The sequence below is a fragment of the Mustela lutreola genome, chromosome 15 (genome assembly GCF_030435805.1).
Source record: "Mustela lutreola isolate mMusLut2 chromosome 15, mMusLut2.pri, whole genome shotgun sequence".
NCBI lineage: Eukaryota > Metazoa > Chordata > Mammalia > Carnivora > Mustelidae > Mustela > Mustela lutreola.
The window spans coordinates 15,612,734-15,640,437 of record NC_081304.1 but is presented as its reverse complement, the minus strand read 5'-3'; the positions used below and the strand labels follow the sequence as shown (position 1 = coordinate 15,640,437).

The 27,704-nt window shown below is 57.1% G+C and overlaps 1 protein-coding gene across 2 annotated transcripts in view; it reads left to right on the top strand.

Annotated features, from left to right (window-relative positions):
- The window catches only part of MRC2 (mannose receptor C type 2), a 56,764-nt gene extending 30,425 nt beyond the window's left edge, over positions 1-26,339 (top strand). Inside the window, exons 2-30 of one of the 2 annotated variants that reach the window (XM_059147358.1) lie at positions 2,983-3,384; positions 4,081-4,254; positions 4,457-4,621; positions 4,837-4,950; positions 5,331-5,474; positions 8,179-8,367; positions 8,509-8,663; positions 9,568-9,675; positions 12,230-12,345; positions 12,796-12,944; positions 13,529-13,746; positions 14,488-14,630; positions 15,714-15,816; positions 16,271-16,409; positions 16,521-16,556; positions 16,888-17,048; positions 17,148-17,215; positions 17,927-18,027; positions 18,323-18,465; positions 21,474-21,588; positions 21,733-21,896; positions 22,046-22,154; positions 22,691-22,929; positions 23,095-23,263; positions 23,359-23,508; positions 23,838-23,957; positions 24,143-24,322; positions 24,830-24,856; positions 24,989-26,339. In XM_059147358.1, the coding sequence (XP_059003341.1) occupies positions 2,983-3,384; positions 4,081-4,254; positions 4,457-4,621; positions 4,837-4,950; positions 5,331-5,474; positions 8,179-8,367; positions 8,509-8,663; positions 9,568-9,675; positions 12,230-12,345; positions 12,796-12,944; positions 13,529-13,746; positions 14,488-14,630; positions 15,714-15,816; positions 16,271-16,409; positions 16,521-16,556; positions 16,888-17,048; positions 17,148-17,215; positions 17,927-18,027; positions 18,323-18,465; positions 21,474-21,588; positions 21,733-21,896; positions 22,046-22,154; positions 22,691-22,929; positions 23,095-23,263; positions 23,359-23,508; positions 23,838-23,957; positions 24,143-24,322; positions 24,830-24,856; positions 24,989-25,209 (4,322 nt within the window). In that variant the 3' untranslated portion in view covers positions 25,210-26,339. Of the gene's footprint in view, positions 1-2,982; positions 3,385-4,080; positions 4,255-4,456; positions 4,622-4,836; positions 4,951-5,330; positions 5,475-8,178; positions 8,368-8,508; positions 8,664-9,567; positions 9,676-12,229; positions 12,346-12,795; positions 12,945-13,528; positions 13,747-14,487; positions 14,631-15,713; positions 15,817-16,270; positions 16,410-16,520; positions 16,557-16,887; positions 17,049-17,147; positions 17,216-17,926; positions 18,028-18,322; positions 18,466-21,473; positions 21,589-21,732; positions 21,897-22,045; positions 22,155-22,690; positions 22,930-23,094; positions 23,264-23,358; positions 23,509-23,837; positions 23,958-24,142; positions 24,323-24,829; positions 24,857-24,985 lie in introns of both variants that reach the window. The other variant, XM_059147357.1, reaches the window with a different exon arrangement.
- The last annotated feature ends 1,365 nt before the right edge of the window (positions 26,340-27,704 follow it).

The window sequence follows — 27,704 nt, the reverse complement described above, 5'->3', positions numbered from 1 at the left end:
TGTGACTTCTTGGGGGTGCCTAGGTGGCTCGGTGGGTTAAAACCTCTGCCTTCAGCTCAGGTCATGGTCTCAGGGTCCTGGGATCGAGCCCCACGTCGGGCTATCTGCTCTGCGGGGAGCCTGCTTCCCCCTTTCTCTCTGCCTGCCTCTCTGCCTGCTTGTGATCTCAGTCTATCAAATAAATAAATAACATCTTTAAAAAAAAAAAAAGTGACTTCTTAGAAAAGTGAAATACTAGGCAGAGGAAGCCCCACAAAAGCCTTAAGGCAAGAAAGCCCCAAGCCTGGGGCTCCTGGTTGGCTCAGTCGGTGGAGCTTGAGACTCTCAAACTTGTGAGCTGGACTTGTGAGTTGGAGCCCCATGTTGGGTGTAGAGATTACTTTTAAAAAATAAAATCTTGGGACGCCTGGGTGGCTCAGTTGGTTAAGCAGCTGCCTTCGGCTCGGGTCATGATCCCAGCGTCCTGGGATCGAGTCCCGCATCGGGCTCCTTGCTCGGCAGGGAGCCTGCTTCTCCCTCTGCCTCTGCCTGCCATTCTGTCTGCCTGTGCTTGCTCTCGCCCTCTCTCTCTCTGATAAATAAATAAAATCTTAAAAAAAAAATAAAATAAAATAAAAAAAAAAATAAAATCTTAAAAAAGAAAAGAAGGAAGTACTAAGTCTGTTCAAGGAAGGACAAGGAGGGCAGTGTGACTTGAGCATGTGTGATCCAGGGTCAGACCGGCAGACAGGACCAGACCATATAGGGTCTGTGGCTCATGGTAAGAAGTCTGATTTTTATTTGAAAAGTCATGAATTGCCTCTGAAGGATTTTAAGCAAGAGGGAGACTTATATTAGGGAATAAGCTATTTGCCACCTATAAATTGTATATGTTTTTGTCACTGGAATTCTGGCTTTGCTTGTGATATATTTTTGCTATTGAAGGGATTATGATGTCACAGAGTTCATCACTGTTTCCTTTATGACCTTCAACACTCCCAATACCATTTTTTTAAAATTGATTTGTTAGAATTTATTTTTTTTAAGATTTTATTTATTTGATAGAGAGAGAGAGAGAGAGACAGTGAGAGAGGGAACACAAGCAGGGGGAGTGGGAGAGGGAAAAGCAGGCACCCTGCTGAGCAGGACCCTGGAATCATGACCTGAGCCAAAGGCAGACACTTCATTTTGAAGCCAACCAAGTACCCCTCAAATATCATTCTTAAAAATTTCTGGAACTTTGGGGCACCTAGGTGAATCAGTTGGTTAGGTGACTGCCTTCGGCTCTGGTCATGGTCTCAGGATCCTGGGATCCAGCCCCGCATCGATTTCGCTGCTCAGTGGGGAGTCAGCTTCTCCCTCTCTCTGCCCTTTCCCCCTTCTCATGCTATCTCTTCTTTCTTTCAAATAAATAAATAAATAATATAATAATAAAATAAAATGTAATAAAAAATAAAATAATAAAATCTCTCCCCCCCCCACATATATAAATAATTTGGGGGAAATTTATTTATATCTCTTAAAAGTCATCCTGGCTGGCCATGGGAAATGGATTAAAGAAGGAGGTTAAGGCCATGGTGGAACAGAAAGAGCTTGGGGTTTAAACTCAGAAGACCAGGACCAAATTTCGGCTCCATCTCTAACCAACTTCGTGACTAGTTAAATCATTTCACTACCCTTCGTCAATTGCTCTGTGTGTAACACAAAAGAGGAACCATCATGATGTTAACAATAGTAATTTACAGTGCCCGTACCGTGTGCCAGACCCTGCTCCCAACCCTTGCCATGTAGTCTCTCATTTAACCTTCACAATAGTCTGATGAGGAAACTGAGTCAGAGAGAGGTAATGCAACTTGCCCAAGTCACAGGCCGGGGTTTGGGCCTTCGCGGTAAGATTCATGCCTTCAAGACACAGAAATTATCCTGAGGGGTTAGTGGCTAATGGATGCAAAAGTTCCCTGGGAACAGAGGTATGTGTGTGCTGGGTACTTCAGCAGCCGCCTGGAAACAAGGAGAAGGTGGTCAGACATGGGTGTCAGGCCTCGGGTTGCTTCCTGGCTGTGTGACATCGTGAGCAGGTCACTCCTCTAAACTTTTTTTTTCTCCTTTCCATCCTCCCTCTCTCTCGCTCAGCTTTAGTGAGATATAATTCACATATCAAAGAATTCATCCGTTTAAAACATACAATTAGTTGGGTTTTACTGATTCACAGAATTTGGCAGTTATCACAACAATCTAACTTCAGAACATTTTCATCACCCCAAAAGAAACCCTGTACCCCTTAGCAATCACTTCCCATTCCCATCACCCCCAGCCCAGCCTCAGGCAACCAGTATCTAATTTCTATACATTTGAGTCTCGGTTTCTTAACCTGTAAAGTCAGCGCGCTTGGGCACAGGTTGGATTCCTCGCTTAGCGCTGCTTACAAAATAAGGTGCGAAATGGTGATGGGGGGTGTGAACGGTTGGATATGGGGTTGGGGTGGGGCCTTGGGAAGATTCTAGAAGTCAGGAAAGGAAGGAGTCAGTGAAGCTGAGGGGCAAAGGGGAATAATAAGACAAATTACGGCAAACCACAGAGGAGCTTTGGTGGGAAAACCGCACTACGTCTCGGAGATTGGGATAAAGTTGCAACTTGCCCCTGTGATGTCCGTGCCTCCACTGCTCCTCATGAGATCTTTGGAAAAGCACACAGTACCCAGCCTGCCACGTGGGGCTGGGTCTGCCTTTGAAGGTGGGACGGAGGGCTGAGTCCTGCCTCGAGGGGGAGTGTGGGGCTGGCGCAGAGGCTGGCCATGCAGGCTGTGCCTCCTCTGGGCACACGAGGGTGGCGCTGCGTCTCACCCCATTCCTCAAAGTGTTGGGGGTGAGGACTGATTTACCGTATGAGGGAGGCTCACAAGCCAGCGCCAGGCTTGGGAGCAGCATCTGAAGGCAGCACCGGCCATCGGGAGCCAGCCCAGAGAGCCCCTGCAATGGCTTCATGTCCCGCTTTCCCTTGCAGAGCCCAATGTCTTCCTCATCTTCAGCCACGGACTGCAGGGCTGCCTGGAGGCCCAGGGGGGGCAAGTCAGAGTCTCCCCAGCCTGCAATGCCAGTCTCCCCGCCCAGCGCTGGAAGTGGGTCTCCCGAAACCGGCTGTTCAGCCTGGGTACCATGCAGTGTCTGGGCACAGGCTGGCCGGGCACCAACACCACAGCCTCCCTGGGCATGTACGAATGTGACCGGGAGGCACTGAATCTTCGCTGGCACTGTCGCACACTGGGTGACCAGCTGTCCCAGCTCCTGGGGGGTCGCACCGGCAACATGTCCAAGGCTGGTGGCCCCGAGCGCGGCGACCAGACCCGCAGCGGCCAGTGGCGCATCTATGGCAGCGATGAGGATCTGTGTGCGAGGCCCTACTATGGTGAGAGACGGCTTGCGGGGACGGGGTGGGGCCCTCCAGGGTCAGGAGGCCCAGAAGCCACGGAGTGATGGGGACTTTGGCCTCTGCAGACATTTTGGCGGCCCGATCTTTAATGGCAGTGGGAAGCATTTGGGGATAATTAAGAAAATTCAAAGCGTTTATTGTTAAGAAATTACAAAAGGACTACAACTTGTAAAGACCTCAAACAGTACAAAAGTGTGTAACATAAAATTAAATGACAATTCCCTTCCAGGCCCACGCTCCAGAGTAGACCCTAGAGTAACTCCCCTTAGTATCTTGATCCTCATTTTGCCGGGATTACCCTGGGGACTGGAGTCACCCAGTGCAGGGCCATTCATGGGAATAATGAAGAAAATTCCCAACAGCTCCGTCCTGGGGTTCCTTTTCCTGTAAGACAGCCTGAGTTCGGAGATGGAACTTTGGGGGGAGGGGCAGCTGGAGTTTGGACAGGCATCATGGGGAGCTCCCTCCCAGCCCACGGCAGCAGCAGCAGCGGCAGCAGGACCTCCCCCAGGCTCCTGCGCTCACCTCATGGCAGAGGGAGCTTTGAAGCCTGAAGCACCACCTGGAGCTGCCCCATCCCCAGCTCCTGGGATAGGGGATAGTCCCTGAGGGCTGAGGGAGGCAGACAGCCTCTGGGGTCCAGATGCCAAGGGACTGGCTCCCTTCCTGCAGAGGTCTACACCATCCAAGGGAACTCCCACGGGAAGCCATGCACCATCCCCTTCAAGTATGACAACCAGTGGTTCCACAGCTGCACCAGCACAGGCCGCGAGGACGGGCACCTGTGGTGCGCCACCACCCAGGACTACGGCAAGGATGAGCGCTGGGGCTTCTGCCCCATCAAGAGTGAGAGCTGGGTGGACGAGGCGGGCCAGGGCGGCTCCCGGAGGGAGGCTGAACTTCAGGGGCCTCAGGGTGGGTGGAAGAACTTTCCAGACTGGGGTGATAAGATGCCCCTGCTCATAGCGCAGAGCAGCATGTGGCAGGGATGGGGGTCTCTGTGAGGGGAGTCTCCTCACATCTTGAGGGACTGCTGTCGTGGTGGCAGGTAATGACTGTGAGACCTTCTGGGACAAGGACCAGCTGACTGACAGCTGCTACCAGTTTAACTTCCAGTCCACTCTGTCGTGGAGGGAGGCCTGGGCCAGTTGCGAGCAGCAGGGGGCAGACCTGCTGAGCATCACAGAGATCCACGAGCAGACCTACATCAATGGTGAGGTGGCAAGGCCCTGGGGTAGCAGGGGAGGTGCTGGGCCTGACAATTGGGGTCATGGCAGGGAGGGGGGCAGGAGCCGGAGACCCGTCCCCATCTTTGGAGGGCACTGAGCCCTTTCTGCTGGTGGGGCTGGGAGGCCCTTGGTGGGGGCACAGAGGGACAGGGCTGAGGGTGGGGCGATCCAGTTCTCACTGAGTCTGTCCTGTGCTCAGGGCTCCTCACTGGCTACAGCTCCACACTCTGGATTGGCCTGAATGACCTGGACACCAGTGGAGGCTGGCAGTGGTCCGACAACTCGCCCTTGAAGTACCTCAACTGGGAGAGTGGTGAGGCGTGGGGTTCGGGGCGCAGGGCATCCTGGGGACTGCAAAGGCCTTTGGCCTCTTTATTCCTCTCCTGGTACCCTGCTCCAGATGGTGTGGGGGCGGGGGGCCGGGGTGGTGGGACAACTTTCCCTCCCTCTGCCCCCAAGTTGGGCCCCACTAGAACCTGATGGGGCGGGCTTGGGGAACAGGCTGCATATCAGGCCTGGCCACGGAGGCGGCTGGGGCCAGTACCAGGGCTGGGTGGAGGGCGGCCCGGCGCCGGGGTGTGGGGTGTGGGGTGGAGACAGCGAGCAACCCCCCTAGGTCCCCCCAGGGAGCAGCCTTGGGCTGGGGTGTGAGTTTCTCTCTCCTGGGCTGCTGGCGCCCTGCCCTCCCCACAGATCAGCCAGACAACCCGAGCGAGGAGAACTGCGGGGTGATCCGCACGGAGTCCTCGGGCGGCTGGCAGAACCGCGACTGCAGCATCGCGCTGCCCTACGTGTGCAAGAAGAAGCCCAACGCCACCGCCGAGCGCCCGCCTCCGGGTGAGCCGATCGGATCCCCGCAACTCACATGGCGCGGGACGGGGTGGGGCGGGGCTTCCGGGGCCTCCTCCGCCCGAGGGGACTCTGATCCTCCCTAGTGGGGGACCTGTGGACCGCTCCATTAATCCCTCCGGAGAACATTCGTCCACAACTGTGTTAAATGCTGGCAATTCGCACTGTCCTTGCAGCGGTCACACTCCGCTGGAGGGTGACAGACATCTCAACACAGAGAATAGCCTGAGTCCTGTGCCATTATAAAAACATGTATAATAAATGTTAGAGGAGAAGAAATGCCTAGAGAAGAAGTTGCTTAAGCTCCTGGGAGTTAAGAAGGGTTTCGTGGGCGTGACATTTGATTGGAGCCTTTCAGGTAGACTGTAACTTTAAAAAGGCATGAGGAGTCTACGGCCATACCACCCTGAACGCGCCCGATCTCGTCTAAAAAGGCATGAGGAGTTGTGAGGGAAGGGCATTTCTGGCAGAGGGAACCGCATGTGCAAAGGTGTAGAGACATGGAAGTATACAGCAGCATCAAACAGTTTGGGGAGCATTACGGTCTGGTTGGAGTCTAGGCGCTAATCACTGCCAAGTGTGGGTTTTGGAGGAGTGGCATAGCCTCCCCTGAGAGCGGGTTATAAATGCAGAATCTCAGCCGCCCTTCCCCCACCGGCTCTCGAGGTCCTCAGGCAGTGCGTGCAGGTGCGAGAGTAGTTCAGAAAGGCAGGTGGCAGCCAGTCCCCAGCGGGTCTTGGCTGCGGGGCCCAGTTGGGGCCGAGCCAGATAGGCTGTGGGGAGCCTCTGCATGTTTTTAAGCCGGGGAATGTCTTGCTGACACTTATGATTCACAGAGATGGCTCTTGGGGGCGGTGGAGGAGGGTGGGGTAATAGGCACAGCGCGGCTTTGGGGACCATGCCCCTTCCTGGTGTGTGGCTTTGGGCAAGCTGCTCGATCTCTGAGTGCAAATTGGAGTAAACTCCGACCTCTTGGAGGGTTGTTGTCAGGCTGGAGACCTGCCCTGGTCCAGAGGGGCAAGCCCGAGGGGGCAGAAGAGGTGTTAACAGCGTGCAAAGGGCTACCCGGGCAGTCCAGTGGCCGTGGGAATGGTGAAGAGGGAATTATCATTTTTTTTGTAAAGAAAATCCATCAAACCCAGAAAAAAAGCACAAACTCACCAGAAAGTAAAGAGCTTACAGAGCAGGATTTCTACTCCTGACCATGGAAGTATTGCTGAAGATCAGTTCAGGGCCATGACCAGCCACTGCTTTCTGTCCTCCTCTCCTAAGGGGTCAGGAGCAAAGTCTTACTACAACACTGGCGCCCCGCACCCAGAGGACCTCAGTTCTAGGAGGGAGCAGGCAGCAGGCGCCAATTCTAGGTCTTCTCAGAAGCTGCTTTGTGAAGGAAGGAAGAAGGGTCCCCCTTCGGGCAGGCCCAGCCTATCCTTCAGGACTGGCCCCTCACCAACTCTTCTGTCCCTGGACCTCCCCAATGTCGCCACTGTTGGGGGACGTCTCCTGTGGGGCCTCATGGACCTGTAGATATGTCTGTGGCAGCGAATTTTCTCTTTCCACCCTGCTCTGAGCCGTTTCTTGGATGGGTTCTGCCTTCTGGGTCTCACCACACAAGGCATGTCATTCCAAAGGAGGTACCATGGTGCCCCCCAAAGCATCCACATTTCCTGAGTTTCTCTCCTCCCATCAGCCAAAGAAGGCCCCCTCAGGTCTGAGCTTGGGTTCTGTCTGGCTGCAGCCTTGGGTCTTAGCTGGCGAGGCTGAGGAGACGACTGACAAGCCTGAGTCCAAGGGCCAGTCTGCTCAGGCTTAGCCCTCCCCACTCTGCCCGGCCTCCAAGAAACAGTATGCTGGACCCTGGAGGGTCTCTTGGAATGGAGCGGATCCCAGAATCCCAGTCTAGTGTGATGCTTCGAGGGGGAGGGAAGCTCCTGGCCAGGCAGAATCCTGCCAGAGCCTGACAGTGTGAATGGTGCAGTGAAGTCTGGTTTTTTCTTGCTAAGTCCCAAGTGAGAGCTTGTTTGCTTTAGCTGCTCTGGGACCCCAGTCCTAGACAGGGAAGTTGAAATGCGTGAAAGCAGGGGTGAGGAAGAACCCGTTACCGGTGGGTTTCGCGGTCCTTGGGTGGAGCCTGGCACGTTGGGGAAGGAGCAAAGAGGAGAAATCCCTGCTAGGGGAGTCCTTCCAGGTGGCAGTGACTTCTTGGGCCGCCAGCCTCCCGGGCCCCGCTTCCCCATCCCTTCATTCTGGACTGCCACGGTCAGCACCAAGTCCACATCCAGTATAAGCTATTTGAGGTAGTGACAATGGTTTCCTTAATTAATCAAGGTGGACATAAGCTAAATTTGAATCTATAATAGGAAACCCCATTTATGGAGGAGGGCACTGAGGCTCCTGAGGCTGGCCTGACCTAGGTCTGCACCCATCTCTTTCTGAAAGATCCCCCACCCCGCGCCGTGGGAGGGGCTGTCCTGTCCTGGGTGAAATCTGCCACCAGCTCCTGGGGCTCTGCCTCTGGGCCTCCAGCCTCCCTGGAGGGCCTGGTCTTTTTCGCATCTGGTGGCCAGGGCTGATCTGAGGCAGGGGTGGGGAGGAGGGGACTCTGGGGCCCTGCCCGGGCTGACCCCCAGCAGGCTGGGGCACCAAGGCTGGGTGGCTTGGTCCCTGAACAGCACCTCGTGGGTCTCTGCAGATGTGTGGGCCAACGTGAAGGTGGAGTGCGAGCCCAGCTGGCAGGCCTTCCAGGGCCACTGCTACCGCCTGCAGGCGGAGAAGCGCAGCTGGCAGGAGTCCAAGAAGGCGTGTCTGCGGGCTGGTGGGGACCTGCTCAGCATCCACAGCATGGCCGAGCTGGAGTTCATCACCAAGCAGATCAAGCAAGGTGAGGGGCTGCTCGTCCACACTCCTCCGTGCCCAGCCTGTCCTGCCCAAGGGGTCCTGGGACCATCTCTCCGTCCGCTGCCAGAGGCCAAGGCTGACCTCTCCGTGCGCTCTCTCTCCCCTCTCTCCCACCGCACCGCAGAGGTGGAGGAGCTGTGGATCGGCCTCAACGACTTGAAACTGCAGATGAATTTTGAGTGGTCTGATGGGAGCCTTGTGAGCTTCACCCATTGGCACCCCTTTGAGCCCAACAACTTCCGGGACAGCCTGGAGGACTGTGTCACCATCTGGGGGCCGGTGAGAACCCCTTCTCCCCAGCCTCCTGGTTCCGCCCTGGTTTTAGGAGTGCTGTCAGCTCCTGTCTCCACACCACCCCCCCACTGTGTCTCAGAAGCCCCCACTTGTCTGCCAACCCCTTCCCTTCCATGTGGAGAGATGGGCAGGGTCTGAATCCTCCCCATCCGGACTAGCTGGGTCACTTTGGGCAAGTTACTTAACCTCTCTGGGCGTCAGTTTCCTCGTCTGTCAATGGAACACTAAAAGTACCGACCTCAGAGGGTCATTGGGTGGATTAAAGGGGCAGGCCCTGCCTGGCACCGTCTTGGTCCGCCAGCTGCTCTCCCCGCCAGCAGGTGGCATCGGAAGCCGCATTTTAAGGACCTGCTCCATTGGCAGGGTGGCTCTGCGCCAGCCCAACCCAGCCCAGGGTCCTGTCTCTTCCCAAAATGATGGGGCGGTGACTGTCTGCCAGGACTTTGGCTCGGATGCAGTGTGGGTAGATGAAGGAATCGATGGAGGGCTTCAAGCCGACATGAGACCCTTTAAAAAGACCAAAGTCAAAGGGACAGAGCACCAACTCCAGGGACAGAGAGGATGCTCTGCGGTGAGATCCTGCAAACAGTGCCAGGACGATGGAGACAGAGCCATCTGGCATAAGGGATGCTATTTAAAAATTTATAGACAGTTATTTGTTGAGTGTCTGCCACGTGCCAGGCGTTCTCCTGGGGGCTGGGACACAAACACCCTTGCCCTCTGGAAGGAGCCAAGGGCAGATAAACTGCTGGCTAGGAGAAGGGGGACACAGGCCAGCCTGGGACACACACACAGATCAAGTTGGAGGCAGGGGTGGGTCTAGAAAATCCGGTTCACCCAAGGCTTTGGGGGAGGGAGGCTGAGACGCTCTCTCATCCTGTGTCCCCAGGAGGGTCGTTGGAACGATAGTCCCTGCAACCAGTCCTTGCCCTCCATCTGCAAGAAGGCTGGCCAGCTGAGCCAGGGGGCGGCCGAGGAGGACCATGGCTGCCGAAAGGTGAGGGTGTTTCTGGAGCTGCCCCCTGGGCGGGGCCAACCGAGGGGCTCCCCCTGGGAGGAAGGGGGCAGCTAGAATTGTGCAGCCTCCCTTGCTGGGCACATCCCTTCCTCCTGCTCTCCAAACTGCTCTGTTCCAGAAGGGGTGACACCGGCTGAGGTGGGGTGGGGTAGGGTGGGGGCAGCTGGGAGGAAGCAGAGTTCCCCACCCCCACTCGGCATGAAGAAGCCACTTCCCAGAGGCAGCAGAGAGCCGGAGGTGGGTGTGAGCAGGCCCCCAGGTCATCCTGAGTGTGGCTGCTGGGCTATACCCCAGTCCTGCTTCGCTACCTCCGTCTTTGCCAGCACCCACCATGCCACCTGATGTCTCCCCTGGAGGAATGAGGCCATTCTGGGGTCCCCGCCTTCCGTTCCTAGCCCAAGGGGCTTCCAGACCGTCAGGGAGGGAGGAAGATCAGGAATGACTGGGCTAGTGGGGCAGAGCATGGATGAATGAGTGTGCAGGTGGGTAATGGACCCAGCCCCTCCCAGACGCCCCCAGCCTGGCCCTCAGCCAAGCAGCGGGGTCAGTGGTGGGGATGACTATAGAGAGGTTGTTCAAAAGAGACACTTGATGGTGTTTTTGGCCCCCTGATGGCTCCATTGGCCAAGGCCACGCCCTTGCTGCCAGTCTGGCATTCATTCTGTTTCCCTTCAGAGTAAGCCCCCTTCCTGCACCCCACCTCACAGGAACCCCGGGCTCTGCCCCCGGGGCAGGGGCCTGAGACAACAACAGGCATGAGCTTCAAGGGGGAGGAGAGGGGGCCGACGGGGCCCTGCTGAAGTGCCCGGGGGACCAGCGTGGTCCGGGACTGGCCCAGGCGCCCTGTCCTGCCCTGAGGGAAGTGGGAGTAGGGGAGTGAGGACAGTGACTAAGTGCCCAGGAACCAGGGCCACCTGGAATGTGTGTGCAGTGTTGGGCAGCCCCGGGTAATGCCCTGGGACAGCTGGGATCTTAGCACAGCCCCAGCACTCCCCATCCCAGTATCAGCCCCCCAGGGCCCCCAGCTTCACTTTTGCTCTGGCTCTTGCCCAAGGGGCTGTGTTTCTGTCCCTTGGATCTACCCTGAGGCTTCCCATTTCTTTCTTTCTTTCTTTTCTTTTCTTTTTTTTTTTTTTTTTTAGATTTTTTTAAAATTTATTTGTTTGACAGATAGAGATCACAGGTAGGCAGAGAGAGGGAGAGAGGAGGAAGCAGGCTCCCCGCCTAGCAGAGAGCCCAATGTGGGGCTTACTCCCAGGACCCTGGGACCATGACCCGAGCCGAAGGCATAACCCACTGAGCCACGCAGGCGCTCCTCCTTCTTTCTTTTGTTCTTTCCTTTTTTTCTTTCTTTTATTTTTAAAGATTTTATTTATTTATTTGACAGAGAGAGAGATCACAAGTAGGCAGAGAGGCAGGTGGGAAGCAGGCTCCCTGCTGAGCAGAGAGCCCAATGCGGGGCTCGATCCCAGGACCCTGAGATCATGACTTGAGCCCAAGGCAGAGGCTTAATCCACTGAGCCACCCAGGCACCCAGAGGCTTCCCATTTCAAGGGCTCCTGGAGGGGAAGGCCCAGCAGGCGTAGTGTCTCTTAGGAGGAGCTGTGATGAGGGATGTGATGAGGACAGGCGTAGCCTTTGTGCTACAGGTTCAAGTCCGTGCTCCCCCTTGTACTGTCTGTGCATAAAGACCAGTCACGGGCGCCTGGGTGGCTCAGTGGGTTAGGCCGCTGCCTTCGGCTCAGGTCATGATCTCGGGGTCCTGGGATCGAGTCCCGCATCGGGCTCTCTGCTCAGCGGGGAGTCTGCTTCCTCCTCTCTCTCTCTCTCTGCCTGCCTCTCTGCCTGCTTGTGGTCTCTGTCTGTCAAATAAATAAATAAATAAATAAATAAATAAATAAATAAAAAAGACCAGTCACTTAATTTCTCTGTGCCCCAGTTCCTCTTTTGAAAGGCAGGAGCAGAGAGCTCAGGGTGGCCCAAGGGAAGAGGTGGGGTCTGTTGCGGGAAACCTGGCCTGGTCTCGTGCCGGTCTGATGGTAGAGAGCCAGCCGCTCAGAGCAGTGGTCTCTTCCAAAGCTTTGCTGTTCCCCGCTGACGCTGAGGGTCTTTCTGTCCCCTGACCCAGGCTAGGTGCACCCTCCGCTCACTATGCCTTTTCCGGGACCTGAGGATTACCGGCTCCCTCCACAGCCCGCAGCTCTCCCAGAATTTCAGCTCTGGGTTCTCAGCCAGCTAGCAATTTTCCCACTGAGACCCTGGGTTTAAATGCCCCAGTCATCTTGCTTCGCCAGCCCACCAGCGGGTGCCTGGCTCCCCCCCGCCCTCGCCCAATCAGCCACCCCTGGGCCATGTGTCTACCCCCGGTCTGGCTGCTGTGGGCGATGCTAGGGAGGGGAGGTTGAGGCCATAATGTATAAAACAGAGCATGAGAAGGGCCGTCTCCGGTGTCAGACCAGTCCCCAGGCTTTCCGAGTGAGGGAGGAGAGGCCTCCCCACAGACATCCCTCTTCTGCCCACTGTCTCGAGCCAGGGTTGGACATGGCACAGCCCCTCTTGCTACTGGCTGGGAGAGGACCAAGTCACCTACAGTGAGGCCCGGCGCCTGTGCACCGACCACGGCTCTCAGCTGGTCACCATCACCAACAGGTACGGGACAGGGTGTGTACCCAGACCAGCCTTGCTGCCTGTCCTGGCCTAATGTGGCCTCCCCACCAAACGGGGAGGCCTTGTGCCATCACCACTCAGGAAACTGAGTCCTTGAAGCCTGGAATGGCTCGAGGGCCTTTTTCTACTATCGTCCCAAGAATGGTTCCCATTTACTAAGTGACCCCATTGTGGGGCAGGTGTCTGTTCCTCTCGACATTCTTCTCGGCCAGGCACGGAGGGGCAGGCAGGAGAGGGGGAGCTCGGTGGCTGTGTCTCTGCTGCAGGGTCCCCAGGGGCCCCCACTTCCCTCAGCAGGTTGCCAACTGGGTACAACACCCAGGCTCCCAGGATGGGAGCGTCTGGCCTGTGGCCCAAGGCATGGAGGGGATGCTGAGGGGGTGGAGTTTGGGCCTTGTCGAGCTCCCTGCCTGATCGGCTTCACTCTCACAGGTTTGAACAAGCCTTTGTCAGCAGCCTCATCTACAACTGGGATGGTGAATACTTCTGGACAGCCCTACAGGACCTCAACAGCACTGGCTCCTTCCGCTGGCTCAGTGGGGATGACGTCATGTATACCCACTGGAACCGGGACCAGCCCGGTGAGGCCCTCCTCCGCGGCACTCAGTCAGCCCCTCTCTGACGTTCCTCGGGGAAGCCAGGAGGTGCCCCCCCCCCCCCCCCCCGCCCCTGGCCAGGACCAAGTTCCCAGGGCCTCCCAGGAAACCGGTCATTGGTACAGTGCAGAAGAGTAGTTAGGAGCTCAGGGTCTGGACCCAAACCACTTGGCATCTCTTTGAGCCTCAGTTTCCCATCTGTCAGCTGAGGACTGATGTGACTCCTGGGACTGGTGTGAGGCTGAACGGGATGAAAAGATGTGAAGTGCTTAGCATACGGCAAGTGCTGGCAATCGGGGTCATGGCCATTACACCTTCAAGGTCTCCTTTAGCCTTTTCAATGACATGAGGCTAATGGTAAAACAGCCTCAGAGAGGTTAAGCCACTTGCCTAAATCTCACAGGAGTGAGCAGAGAGCTAGGACTTGGTCCATTCCCTTCGGGTCCCTGAGGAGCCGGCCATGCTCGTCCCCAGTGTGGGGGCCGAGGCCGGGGTGGTGTCCTGCGGGGATGTGGGGGAGGGCCAGACCCCGAGTCCTCAGCCAGTGGGTCTCCTGCTCTCTCCTCTAGGGTACAGCCGTGGGGGCTGTGTGGCCCTGGCCACAGGCAGCGCAATGGGGCTGTGGGAGGTGAAGAACTGCACCTCCTTCCGGGCTCGCTACATCTGTCGCCAGAGCCTGGGCACACCTGTGACGCCCGAAGTGCCAGGGCCCGACCCCACGCCCAGCCTCACGGGCTCCTGTCCCCAGGGCTGGGGGTCGGATCCCAAACTCCGGCACTGCTATAAGGTAGGCAGCCTGCTGGTGTGGGAGTGGGGAGAGGAACAAGAGCAGAGAAACAGTTTGCTGAGGTCAAGGGCAGCCCCAGCGGGGCCCAGCCATGACTGGGCAACTGGGCCCTAAGGACCCTGTTTCCCCACAGCAGACTGCAGACAGAGGGAACTTCCGATGACACTCTTGTCAGTGGAATCTCAGATCTGGTACATCATGGGTGCTGGATGAAAGGAAAGAATTGAAAAAAAGAAAAACAAAACATAGAGATAATCGGTTTCAGATGTTCCCAAACACTGGGGCTGGGCTGGCTGCTTTTCAAAATCACCTGGGCAGCTTGAGAAAAATAAATTCCAGGCTATCATTACGGGGACTGGGACTCACTAGGCTGAGGAAGGGCCCGGTCCTCTGATTTTTGAACTCTGCAGTGTTTGGGAGACACTAACATAGTCCAGGGTCTTTTATGACATGAGGAAACTGAGTCCAGGGAGGGGAAGGGACTTGCCTACAGCAAACTGTGGCTCCCCTGGGATGAGAGCCCAGGTCTTGGGCTGGTTCGGGGGTCTGGGCAGGGGGTGTCCTCTAGAACCTGGCTGTACTGGCTCCCCTCCCCTGGGGCTCGTTCTCTGATGAGCAGGATTGTCGTAGCTAGCCTGTACCCCCATTCCGTGAGGCCCCAGCCCCCCCTCCCTACTGCTGTCTTGGGAGGGCAGGTGGACCAGTAGGGACAACTTAGACACCTGGACTTTGTTCCTGTAGGTGTTCAGCTCAGAAAGGCTGCAAGACAAGAAGACCTGGCTGCAGGCCCAGGGGGCCTGCCGAGAGTTGGGGGCCCAGCTGCTGAGCCTGGCCAGCTATGAGGAGGAACACTTTGTGGCCAACATGCTCAACAAGATCTTTGGGTACTGAGCCTGGGACAGTGGCCTGCATGCACCTGTGTGGGCACAGGGTGGGGGGGCGAGGTGAATGCACCCCCAGGGAGGCCTGTCTGAGGGCTCCGAATGACCTGTGTATCTGCAGCAAATGCCAGGACCATCCTGCCCTCCCTCAGGGAGCCCCAGTCTCCCTGGTTGCTCCCCAGTGTCAGGAAAATATCATCAGGAAACCAGCAGCATCCCCCTTAGACTCACGGACTTCTACAAAAGTAACTGCCCTCCTCACTCCTCCTTCTCCATGGCAAAATCTAATCCAAGCCAAGCACACCCCACCCCCTCCCCCAACACCATCCCATAAGAGCCCACTGTCCTCAAACAACAGCCTTTCCTGAGAGACAGGAAAAGTTACAAAAGTGAGCATTTGCCCCTAGGGGTCCCTAAGGACCCCATGTCTGTCCTGTGGGTCTCCTATGACACACAGCACCTATACTCCCTTAGTGCTGGAAAAAATCTGAATGGATCCAGGCTTCCCAAAAGACACCTTAATTCCCAGGGACATGTCTTTCCAGCAAACATCCAGATTACCTTATTGGACTAGTCATTGTAACTCTCACTGAGGGCCTCTCACCATGTACTGCACTAAACACTGAATCCTCACTGGGTCTCCTTCAACCCTACAAAGTGGACATTATCAAGGACCCATGTGGGCTGCTACAGAGGTTAGGTTATTGGCCCCTGGGCCATTCGGCGCTGGAATCTGCTTTTATCTGATTCCAGAGCCCCAGGTCTATGCCCCATGCCCACCACTTGCTAAACTCCCCGAAGTGAAAGCCTACAGAGTCTTGCTGGCAGGGCAAACCCCACCCAAAGGGAAGCCAGGGAAGGGAGCCAGGCCACCCACCCCCAGTGAGCCGGGCACCTGGTCCAGCTAGGTCAGTTCTCCCTGGGGAGAGAACTTTCTAAAGGTGGCCCCAACAGCGTATTGCCAGCGAGTGTGAAGCCCAGATGGAGAGAGGCCCCAGGCCTTCGGGACAGCCCAGGTCACCTGCAAGGGGCTCCTGCTCCTCTCATCCCCATCTCTTCTGTCTCCACCCCCGGACCGTGCTGAAGTGAATCAGAGCCCGAGATCCACGAGCAGAACTGGTTCTGGATCGGCCTGAACCGTCGAGACCCTGGAGCCGGGCAGAGCTGGCGCTGGAGCGACGGCTTGGGGGTGAGCGGGCCTGGAGGGGGCGGGTCAGCAGGTGGGCGGGGCCCCGGAGGGAGCTGGTTGGGTGGGCGTGGTCTTTGAGGGCGGGACAGAGCCTGGCGGTGGGCGAGGTTTAAAATTAGGGCGCCTGGGTGGCTCAGTGGGTTAAAGCCTCTACCTTCTGCTTGGGTCATGATCCCAGAGTACTGGGATCGAGCCCCCACAGCGGGCTCTCTGCTCTGCAGGGAGTCTGCTTCCTCCCTCTCTCTCTCTGCCTGCATCTCTGCCTACTTGTGATCTCTATCAAATAAATAAATAAAATCTTTAAATAAAATAAAATAAAATTAGGGCCTTTGGCGGAAAGAATGGGGGGCGGGGTGTCCCCAGGGTTGGGGGTTCCCAGCTCAGGCTCGGCCATCTGTACGTCTGTTCTGGGGACGCCGAGAACTTGACAACCTTCTCCTACTCCGACCTCCAGTTCTCTTACCACAATTTCGACCGGAGCCGGCACGACGACGACGACATCAGGGGCTGTGCAGTGCTCGACCTGGCCTCCCTGCAGTGGGTGGCCATGCAGTGCGAGACGCAGCTGGACTGGATCTGCAAGATCCCTCGAGGTTGGGTGGGATGGTGCTGGGAACCCGGAAGGGGGCCAAGGGCGGCGTGGCGGGGAATCCGGGGGAGGGCCTTCTTTCCCTGCAGCGTCTGTGTCCCTGTTGTCCCCATAGGCACAGATGTGCGGGAGCCAGACGTCAGCCCACAAGGTAAGGCCCCCAGGCCACACACTCTCCGTGGGGGTCCGAAGAGGGTGAGGGGTGTCACCTCCAGGGACAGGCCTGCCCCGGGATGGAACGAAAGGAGTTAGGGATTTGAGCTGAGAGAAGGGGAATCGGGGCGCCTGGAGTCCTGTGGGCCTCCGTCTCCAAGCAGGGCAAGCTTGGGCCTGGAGTGGTGTCGGGCAGGGGGGTTTAGGGGTTCCTAACCCGCCTGCTGCCTGCCCTTGGACCTGCCTGGGCCTTGTCCCACCCTGTCTGCAGGGCTCGAGCAGGCAGCCCCAGCCTGGCCTCTGCTCCCGCACTCCCACTGTCCCTGCAGGCCGGCGAGAGTGGCTGCGTTTCCAGGAGGCTGAGTACAAGTTCTTCGAGCACCACTCCACGTGGGCTCAGGCGCAGCGCATCTGCACGTGGTTCCAGGCCGAGCTGGTCTCCGTGCACAGCCAGGCCGAGCTGGATTTCCTGGGGCACAACCTGCAGAAGGTGAGCACCCTGGGTGAGCCTGGGCCCTCGGGCAGTGGGAGGGCAGGCCCAGGGAGGAGAGGCCCTGCCAACCCTTATCTGCCTGATGGGTTTCCCCAGTTGTCCCCAGGCCAAGAGCAGCACTGGTGGATTGGCCTGCACACTGCAGAGAGTGATGGGCGTTTCAGGTAGGAGCCTTCCAGGGTCAGCAGCTGTGGGAGGGGGGCATGTGCCTGGATGTGAGGTGGGGGGTGCATGCCTAGATGGCCAGCCGGGACCCCAGATGGGAACTGGGGAGGCCGCCCACAGAGACAGACGTGGATTTGGCCTTGATCAAATGACTTAACCTTTGTGGGCCTGGATTTTCTTATCTAAAAATGGGCATAAGGAGGCCTGCCTGGTAGGATTAGAAATAAGGTGTGCGAAGTCCTTGGCACGGCATCGAGCACATAACTGGGCACCAAATAAGGCAGCTGCTATTATGCTGGGGCCACTCATGGATAAGTCCCCCTCAGGATATGGGGAAGAACAGATGGTGTCCTCTAGAGGGGCCTCTCTGTATGCAGTAGCCACCTACCATGCATGAGGGAGCTTGAGACTGGAAAGACGAGGAGTACAAGACTATCATCTGAGGGCACTGTTGCCTTTGGACCTTTGCTCTGGGCTTCTTGGGCTTCTCTAGTTAGTGAACGAGTTTCCAGGGAGGGCTGGGGCTTACCTGGACGCACCAGGTCTTTGGGTCCCCAATGGCCCAGAGCTCAGTGGCCTCACGCTTAGCCTGTAGCTACTGAGCCCCTGGGCTTGGGCCCTTCCCTGCCCCCCCATCTTGGTGGCCTTCGTTGCTCTATGCCACGGAGGTTGGGACCGGGGCAATTCATCTGTGTTCTGCGTCCTTACAGGTGGACCGATGGTTCCATTATAAACTTCATCTCCTGGGCACCGGGTAAACCTCGGCCCATCGGCAAGGATAAGAAGTGTGTGTACATGACCGCCAGCCGAGGTGAGGGTTGGGGCGGGGCAGAGAGGGTGCAGAAGCTGGGGAGAGGGGTTGATGTTGGGGTCATTGTGGTGAGCCTGGGGAGGCCTATAAGTCTCTTCTCATTCTCTTTGTTCCCACAACCCAAGAGGGGCTAGACCCAGAGTGGGGACCTGGCCCCATGATTCAGCAGCCACAGAGGACCGGAGTTCAGAGCTGGACACAGGCATCCGACCCCCATGTCCTCTTCACTGGGCATGAGGCCAGGGTGCTGCTGGCTCTGCCCTGTGCTAGAGTGACTGCCCTCCTCTTTCTGCAGAGGACTGGGGGGACCAGAGGTGCCTGACTGCCTTGCCCTACATCTGTAAACGCAGTAACAGCACAGGAGAGCCCCAGCCCCCGGACCTACCACCCACGGCCCTAGGGGGCTGCCCCTCCGGCTGGAACCAGTTCCTCAACAAGGTAGGAGGTGGGGAGGGGCCACCCAGTAGTATCAGGGGACAGGATGTGAACCTGGGAAGGCCGAGCTTCAGGAGGCCTGGCTCTTTGGCAACATCCAAGTCATGGCTTCTTGCCTATACCCAGGACCCCGGGGATCATGACCTGAGCTGAAGGCAGATGCTTAACCAACTGAGACACCCAGGCGCCCCTGAAAAACGAGTATTTTTAAGTTTAAAAAAAATTTTATTAGTGGTATGAGAAAAGTACTCAAAAATGACCAATTATAATAATTACTCACCTTTAAATAATTTTAGTAAGAGCAAGGTGACTGCATATATTTCATTCTTTTTATAAAATTTTGATCTGACACTTCGTGATTTGGGACTTCACAGGTATCATTTGAGGTCCGAATTACTTTAAAACATGGGTTTAGTGGTTATTGTAGATGAAAAAGTTGCCTCATAAAGGCAAATACATAAAAATGGAAAAGTCCGTCCATCCTTCTTTGTTTTTCAGTCCTTCTACCAATGAAACAAAGGTTTTTGTGTAAAAATTGGCCAGTTCATTGCTGTATTTTAAACTAATCTGCCTCATAAACTAATCAGAAGACCTGATTAAGATGGTTTAAGAGCAAGTCTTTGAAGGATTTTTTTTTTAAACAACATTTAGGAAATTCTTTTCCCAAGGGTTTAGAGCGTGCAGATGGGACAGTTGGGGGCAGTAACAGTAATCAGAAGGGACACGTTTCTAGACATGTCTGCTGCAGACTGTTCCTTCTAGCGGGCTTCTCTCCTATGTAGTTACTTTGGCACTCCTGGGCTGATTGATCAGACCTGATTAGATTGTCATTGTTTTTACCTGGTGGCGACAAGAGCTTGTCCCAGGAAGAGAGGCACACTATTTTCTCGTTCATGCTGGCATCACGAGTCTGAGCTCCCATCCGTGCTTTCTCTGCGATAAAACCACTTAGCCGGATTGTGAGGATTAGATTCGTTAACACCAGCTCCTATAATCCGTAAATCTTTGTCCTGCCTTGGAGCGTAGCCAGCCCCTTAGTGTCCTGGAGTGCTTAACTGTCTTCAAAATATTTAAGCACATATTATACCTTTTCGACCTTAAAAAAAGTAACACATGTATTATTACAAGTTGGGGAAAAAAAAGAAATAAAGAAAATACAACTCACTCATCCTTTCCAGAAATAAGCCCTATGAATATTTGTTACTCTGCTTCCTGCCTTTTTCACCTAAATGAGATCCTGCTACATCACAGGATTTTGTATCCACTTTCTCAGTGTTCTATTTTTTTTTTTTTTTAAGATTTTATTTATTTATTTGACAGAGAAAGATCACAAGTAGGCAGAGAGGCAGGCAGAGAGAGAGGGGAAGCAGGCTCCCCACCGAGCAGAGAGCCCGATGTGGGGCTCGATCCCAAGACCCTGGGATCATGACCTGAGCTGAAGGCATAGGCTTTAACCCACTGAGCCACTTAGGCGCCTTCAGTGTTCTATTTTGAACACTTTTCTCATGTCATTACATTTTCCCAAAAATTTATTCTCACGGCTTCTTCCACCGCATATAAAACAGAATATATGGTATTTATGCACTTGATCTCTTTCTTGATGTATCAGCATCATGGTAGGAATACCAGTTACTCCCCTGCCAGAAGCCTTTGAAGTACGCGAGGCTGTCTGCCCCTTCGCTGCCTGGCCCCAGACATTCTGCTTTCCTAGTTCTCTGCCCTTTGTTACAGCCCAGCAGCATCCAGGCGTAGGGAGACAAAGTGATCGCCGGCCTCTCCCCTGGCTTTAAGCTCCTGGAGGGCAGGGCCCCCGGCCCCGGACATACCACCTAGTACACTTGCATGGGGTAGGGAGACCCCACGGGTTGGCGGACGGAGCTGATTCTTCTCTTCCATTGCTGATATTGACGTGACCTCGCTGCTTCTCATTTTATGACTAAATTTAGTTGTTGTGTTTTTTTTAAAGATTTTATTTATTTATTTGACAGACAGAGATCACAAGCAGGCAGAGAGGCAGGCAGAGAAAGAGAGGAGGAAGCAGGCTCCCCGCCGAGCAGAGAGCCCGATGCGGGGCTCGATCCCAGGACCCTGGGATCATGACCTGAGCCAAAGGCAGAGGCTTTAACCCACTGAGCCACCCAGGCGCCCCTAAATTTAGTTATTTAAGGGAGGCCTCGGAGTATCTCTGAACTACTTCTCTGAAATGAAATGCAAGGTCTTGGTGATAAACCTCCCCCAAACTCTTGCATTATTTTTGGGTTTACCATTTTCCTACCCCAAATCTGACACTGGCATCAGTAAGCTGATGCTCCAACTCATCCCGACAGTAAGAGCGCCCCCTTGTTCAGCACTTAACTCTCTCGGTGGGCACTGTTCTCTTTGACGCTTAACGAGGCCCCAAAAGACAGATACTTTTGTTCCCATTTTACAGAAAGGTTAAGTCAGATCTGGAATCTGACCTGCCTGTGTCCTCTGGCCCTCTTTTTGACTCTGAAGCTTCCTTCTCCTCCTCCGACCCCCGCAACCGCCCCGATCACACTGAGGAGGGGAATCTTTCCTGTTCCATTTGAGAGATTTCCCGCCCAGCTGCTGCCAAACAAAGATCATTCAGAAGTGAAGATAAGAGTGTCCTACGGATGAACGTTAAGTTCACAGGACAAAATAAGAGAGTTCAGGCAACCCATGCGAAGGTTAGCTGAAATCCAGACCGACCTTGTCCCCATGCATGGCCCAGGTACTGTTGTCCTAGGTAGTAGAGCCTTTGGTGGCCCAAGGACCTCCTGCAGCTGACAGGGCCCCCTGAGCATGGGCCGGTGGACATGAACGCGCTGTGCCAGGCTGAGAGGGCACCAGAGCCTTGCTCGGGGGGCCCCAGATGTCCTGGTTCTGTTTATTGTCCTCAGCGCCAGCAGCCTCCCCAGGGCCTGCCGCTGAGGGCCACACGGCATGAGTTTCTGGGTTTGCGGGCCAGGGTGGTAGAACTGGACATCACGCCTCCCCCTCCGCCCCAGTGTTTCCGAATCCAGGGCCAGGACCCCCAGGACCGGGTGAAGTGGTCAGAGGCACAGTTCTCCTGTGAACAGCAAGAGGCCCAGCTGGTCACCATTGCAAACCCCTTAGAGCAAGGTAGGGCCAGCCCATGGGAAGTCCCCAGTATCCTCTGACAAGGCCCTCCCTCCCCTCCCCTCCCCCCCCCCAAATACATGGCTAGAGCAGAGCGGGCAAGGGGCTGTCCTGTTGCTCATAACTCTCTCTTCTGGGGGACTGTAGCTTTCATCACAGCCAGCCTGCCCAATGTGACCTTTGACCTTTGGATTGGCCTCCATGCCTCTCAGAGGGACTTCCGGTGGGTGGAGCAGGAGCCTCTGCTGTATACCAACTGGGCCCCTGGGGAGCCCTCTGGCCCCAGCCCTGCTCCCAGCGGCAACATCCCGGTGAGGAAGCCCCTCCCTCTGCTCCCCACCCCCCAAACCTGCACGGTGGTCCCCCTCTTCCAGACTCTTTCCTCCAAGGGCAGCCCTGTGGGGGCAGTGGCACAAGGGCAGAGCTGCCGGCGCTCCCCTGAGCGGCTCCCTCCCCCCAGACCAGCTGCGCGGTGGTCCTGCACAGCCCCTCCGCTCACCTCACTGGCCGCTGGGATGATCGGAGCTGCGCGGAGGAGACACACGGCTTCATCTGCCAGAAGGGCGCAGGTACACGTCACCCGTGAACTTGGGAAGGTCAGCACTGGGCCCGATGCTGTGGGCCATGCAGGGAGGAATGACGAAACATGATCCCTGACTCGGGGTCCTTGGGGTCACCCCCAGAGTCCAATAGCTGTTTGGGAAGCAGATCACAGAAAGACCGGGTACCAATCAGAGGGAAAGGCAGTGAGGACCGAGGGGTCTCAGGAAGAAGGTTCGGGGGTCTGGAGGGCTGACCAGGGGCAGCTAGACATCAGGCATGCTAGGTGTCAGGGAACCTGAAGTTGTGTGTCTGAGGCCCCCACAGCTCCATCCTGTTCTACAGGGGTTCCCGGGGTGGGAGTGGGTCAAGGCTCCCGCTTGCTCCTCTGTGGACCAGCAAGAAAGTGTTAGTAGGAACACTGGCTAATACTGTCTGTCCGTGCCAAGCCCTGGGCCCAGTGGAGACCTGTTCTCTCCCGGTGTCTGATGCTCCCCCAGCTTCAGGCTTGGGAATGGGGTGAGGGAGGCAGAGCCCAGCCTGAGCCCTGTCCCCTTCCCTGTAGACCCTTCCCTGAGCCCATCCCCAGCAGCGTCGCCCCCTGCCCCGGGCACTGAGCTCTCCTACCTCAACGGCACCTTCCGGCTGCTGCAGAAGCCTCTTCGCTGGCAGGATGCCCTCCTGCTGTGTGAGAGCCGCAACGCCAGCCTGGCGCATGTGCCTGACCCCTACACCCAGGCCTTCCTCACACAGGCTGCCCGAGGGCTGCGCACCCCACTCTGGATCGGGCTGGCCAGTGAGGAGGTGGGCCCCTGAACTTCATCCTTCCCGAGTGGCCGGGACCACTCCCTGATTAACAACCCCCCCCAACTCCTTGCCTTACCTTACCTGCCTCTGCTCCCCACCCACCCCCACCCCCGCCAGGCCCCTCCCTCCTTCCTCCCACCCTGACGGCCCCCTCCTGCCCAGGGCTCCCGACGGTACTCCTGGGTCTCGGAGGAGCCGCTGAGCTACGCAAGCTGGCAGGACGGGGAGCCCCAGCAGCCAGGGGGCTGCGCCTACGTGGATGTAGACGGCGCCTGGCGCACTGCCAGCTGCGACACCAAGTTGCAGGGGGCCGTCTGCAGCACGAGTGGCGGTAAGCGGCCAGCGGCTGGGGCTGAGGGGTGGGCCGGGTGCAGGCTGTCCCAGGGAGGACTCCGTGCCACTTCCTCAATCCTGCACCCCCCACAGGGCCCCCTCCTCCCCGAAGAATAAGCTACCATGGCAGCTGTCCCCAAGGGCTGACAGACTCTGCGTGGATTCCCTTCCGGGAGCACTGCTACTCCTTCCACATGGAGCTGCTGCTGGGCCACAAGGAGGCGCTGCAGCGCTGCCAGCGAGGTGGGCCAGTGCAGGCCAGAGCCCCCACAGGCCATTTCAGGTGGCGACCCCTGTCGTGGGCACTTAGAGGCTCCAGGAACACTGTCCCCCTGCTGCGCTCGGCCCGCAGGTGGCACTTACACAGAAGCGCCCCGTCAGTTTCCAATACACAGAGCCCACGCGTGGCACTACATGTTGGGGGCCCCGGGCACCCACACACAGAGGCACACTCCACACCGTCCTCCACTTGGGCCACGGGAGAAGAGGGCTGGTGCCTCTCTGAGGGTGGGTGGGTCTGCTACCCCAGGGGGACTACTGTCTGTCCTGATGTGGGCCTCCCTTGTGTCCAGCGGGTGGGGCGGTCCTGTCCATTCTGGATGAGATGGAGAACGTGTTTGTCTGGGAGCACATGCAGAGCTCTGAGGGCCAGAGTCGGGGTGCCTGGCTGGGCATGAACTTCAACCCCAAAGGTGGGTACCTTGTGCGCGGCATCCGGAGGGAGCGGGGGAAGCCTCCAGTTGTAGGGGGATGCCTCTCCAGGTGTAGGGGGAGCCTCAACGGGGCTCGGGGCTCGTTGAGGGGGAATGAGCATTGGTTCGAGAACAAGCCTGCTCTCTTCCACCCGCTGGTGCCCTCAGTGTCTTCCTCCCCGCAGGAGGCATCCTGGTCTGGCAGGACAACACAGCTGTGAACTACTCCAACTGGGGGCCCCCTGGCCTGGGCCCCAGCATGCTGAGCCACAACAGCTGCTACTGGATCCAGAGCAGCAGCGGCCTTTGGCGCCCGGGTGCCTGTACCAATGTTACCATGGGCGTCGTCTGCAAGCTCCCCCGAGGTGAGCACCCGCGGACTGGCCTCTTACCGCCCCCCACACGACCGGCCGGACGCTGCTGGGCCTGTGCCCTGGGCTCGAGTGGCCGGATGCTGCTGGGCCTGGGCCCTGGGCTCGAGTCCCACCCTGCCAGTGACACAGCGGATATAGGAGGGCCGGAAGAGACAGGCCCCGGGCCGGAACCCTCCCCCCAGGATAAATGGGTCGGTAGAAGGGACTGGCCCTTCCTACAGATTTCCAAACGAGACAGCAAACCTGTCATTTTGTAGCGGTTAAGGGCACATGAGCAGGGTTCAAGCCCCGGGCAAACCACTTACCAACTCTGTGACCTTGGGCAAGTTCCTTAAAGTCGATGGCCTCAGTTTCTTCAGATGCCAGATGAGGATAATAGCAGCCCCTACGAGATCAAGTGAGCTAATGGGGCGGCTGGCACTCAAGAAGTGCTCTCTGTTGGTTCATTATTACTGTCAGGACTTCAGTGATTAATGGGTCCCTCCCTCTTCCTTGCAGCTGAGGAGAGCAGCTTCTCACCATCAGGTAAGTTCCCAGGCAGGGCTGGGGTGAGCCCTCTCCCACCTTGGCCCCAATGCCAGGCAGCAGGGGGTGGTGGGGAGCTTCGGGGGGGCGGGAGCGTGGCCTGTCCACTGAGTATTGGGCTTGCTACAGCAGCGCTCCCCGAGAACCCGGCCGCCCTCGTGGTGGTGCTGATGGCTGTGCTGCTGCTCCTGGCCCTGCTGACTGCGGCCTTGATCCTCTACCGGCGGCGACAGAGTGCGGAGCGTGGGACCTTCGAGGGCGCCCGCTACAGCCGCAGCGCCTCTGGCCCTGGCGAGGCCACCGAGAAGAACATTCTGGTGTCTGACATGGAAATGAATGAGCAGCAGGAGTAGAGCCAAGGGCGGTGGGCAGGGTGGGCACAGGAGGATTGGGGAGGCCGGACCCTGGGTCAGCCAGGCCCCCCCACCAGCTGCCAGTCCAGTTGGCCTATGGAGGGTGACTTTGGGAGCCACTGTTGGGAGCTGGGGCTGATCAGGGCCTGGCTGGTGGGGTCCCTCCCTCCCATGAGGGCTGGGCTGAGACCTGGCTGAGTGCAACGTGGTGTTTCCCTCTGGGGGGAGACTAAGGTCTTGTCACCTGAGCCTGTGCCCCCACGGTGACCAGAAGCAGGACGGAAGCCTCTTTCTGCCCCTTTTTCCCCAGGCCCCCCTGCCCAGGCCTGCTGACCCCATGTCATGGGACCCCCTTCTCGTTGCAGAGCCTGAGGATCCTCCTGGGCCCTCAGCTAGCCTCTGTCGCTTCTCTCCTTCCTGGCAGCCTTGGCTCTGAACCCCCTCTGCCCTCCCCCGTCCCATTTTTCCTGTAGCCCTTCCTTCTGAGCCAGGGCCCCAGAGTTTGGGGAGCCCTGTTGCTCATGGTGGGTGTCAGCTAAGGGGGCCAAGCATCTGTCACTCCTGTGCCTGCTGGGGTGGCCCATGGGGCATGGAGGAGGGGCCTGGGTTAAGCCTGAGAACCAGGGCCCCACCGGCGTGTCAGCTGGGCTGGAAACAGGACTGGGAGAGACACCCTGACCCCCAGGGGGTGACCGGGCTGAGGTGTCATCTCCTGCTGGTTGGGGGAGGGCTCTATCCCTAAAGAGTCCCCTGTGGGGACCAAAGTAAGTTCCCTAACATTTCCAGCTCCTGGCTCTGGTTGGAAGAGAGACGGAGGGGGTTGCCAGAGCCCTGGGGCCTCAGAAGCAGGAGACCGCCCTCTAGTGGGGCCCAGAGGAACAGCGCCTCAGCTCCCGGAAGGGCCCAGTCCCAGGGCGCTGACTCAGTGCCTTTCCAAGAGGCCATCCCTGGACCGGGCTGGGGCGACCGCCAGTCCCTGTGCCATGGGGCGCGGGACAATGTGAACATGGACTCAAAGACATGGTCCTTTTTTGTAGTTCTTAATTTTTTTAATGTGCCATTATTGTGGAACAAGAAAAGAAAAGAAAAAAGAAAAGCAAACAAATAAAACACACCTTTAAGAGGCTTGAGAGAGTGGGTTTCGGCTTTGTTCTGTTGTCAGCCTTGTTCCTCGCACTGCCTCAGAGAAATGTCGTGTGTGGAGCTCGAGTCGTGTGTTCTTTCTGCAGTCTGCCATTTTGCTTCCATCTCTGGGCCGGCCCCACGGAGGCACCTGCGCTCTTGTTTTTTCCGGGCCCCTTCCTTTCTGGGCCTGCTCACCCTGTAGTCTGTGACGGGGGATGAGTGTGTCTCGGTGACAGTCAGGAGCCCCGGGACAGCTGTGTGAGCTCTGACAGCTTGGCTCACCTCTCACCATGTGTGAGATGGGGGGACTGGACGCACTTCCTGGGCCTATTTGAGGATTAAATGAGATCATCTGTGTCAGGCAGCGAGCCCAGAGGCTCCGAGCTCACACAGTAAGTGCCCTATAAGGCCCGCTGCTAATGTTATTTGGAGGCTGTGGTTCCCTGGGGGGAGTATTTGAGGTGCCCAAGCCAGCCCTGGGAGGTGGGGGGTGGGGGGCGGGGGGAGGGGGGTTGGCACACATTTGTCCTTGCGGAGTTTGGGCTCCAAAACCACCAGAGCCGAGGTAGGGGTTCTCAGGACCTCCCTCCTACCAGTATTCACTCAGGATACTAGAGTTGGTGACCGAGAGAGAAGGCTCTGCTAGGAGGTGATGGACAACTATGCCCATCCTGCGGGCTGAAACTGGCCGTGGGAGGGGGTGTGTGTGTTTGGGCTGGGTGGTGGGGTAGGGGCTCGTCAGAGGAAGGGAGATGAACCTGAAGGAGATGAGGGAATGAGCCATGAGAGCATCTAGGCAGGTGGAGGCATGGTGGTGGGAGGGCACCCCCCCATGGTGGCCCCTGCCCTGCAGAGGCCCAGCTAGGAGGCCAGGCTGGCTGGAAGGCGGGGAAGGGGAGTCGGGGGTAGGGGGAACAAGCCGGATTGCCCCAGGCCATGCAGGCCCTGGTGGAAAGGATGGATGTTGTTCCCAGTGTAGTAGGAAGCCCCAATCCCACCGTCCCCTGAGGACGGTGGTATGGATCACTGCCTTGGCCGTGGTCATGCTCTGGACGCGTGCGTGGGTTGCACACATGCTTTACCTCATTCGTGAGTTTTTAAAAGAAGTTTCTATTGTTCTGAGTGGTTGAACCAACACGTGGTTCAAGGCCTAAACCTAAACCATAGGAATAGATACACGCTGACAAGTCCCGGGCTTTTGGGCCTAGACAGCAGGGTAAATGGGGTGCCTGTTTTTGAGCTGGGGAGGCTGGGGGGGGCGGCTGCTGGAGAGTCCATGACTGAGGCAAGCTAGACGCCCTCCTGTTCTCTCCCGCCCCTGGAGCCCCAGCAGCGACTCTCCTGATGGGCAGCAGCAGGGCCCCACAGAT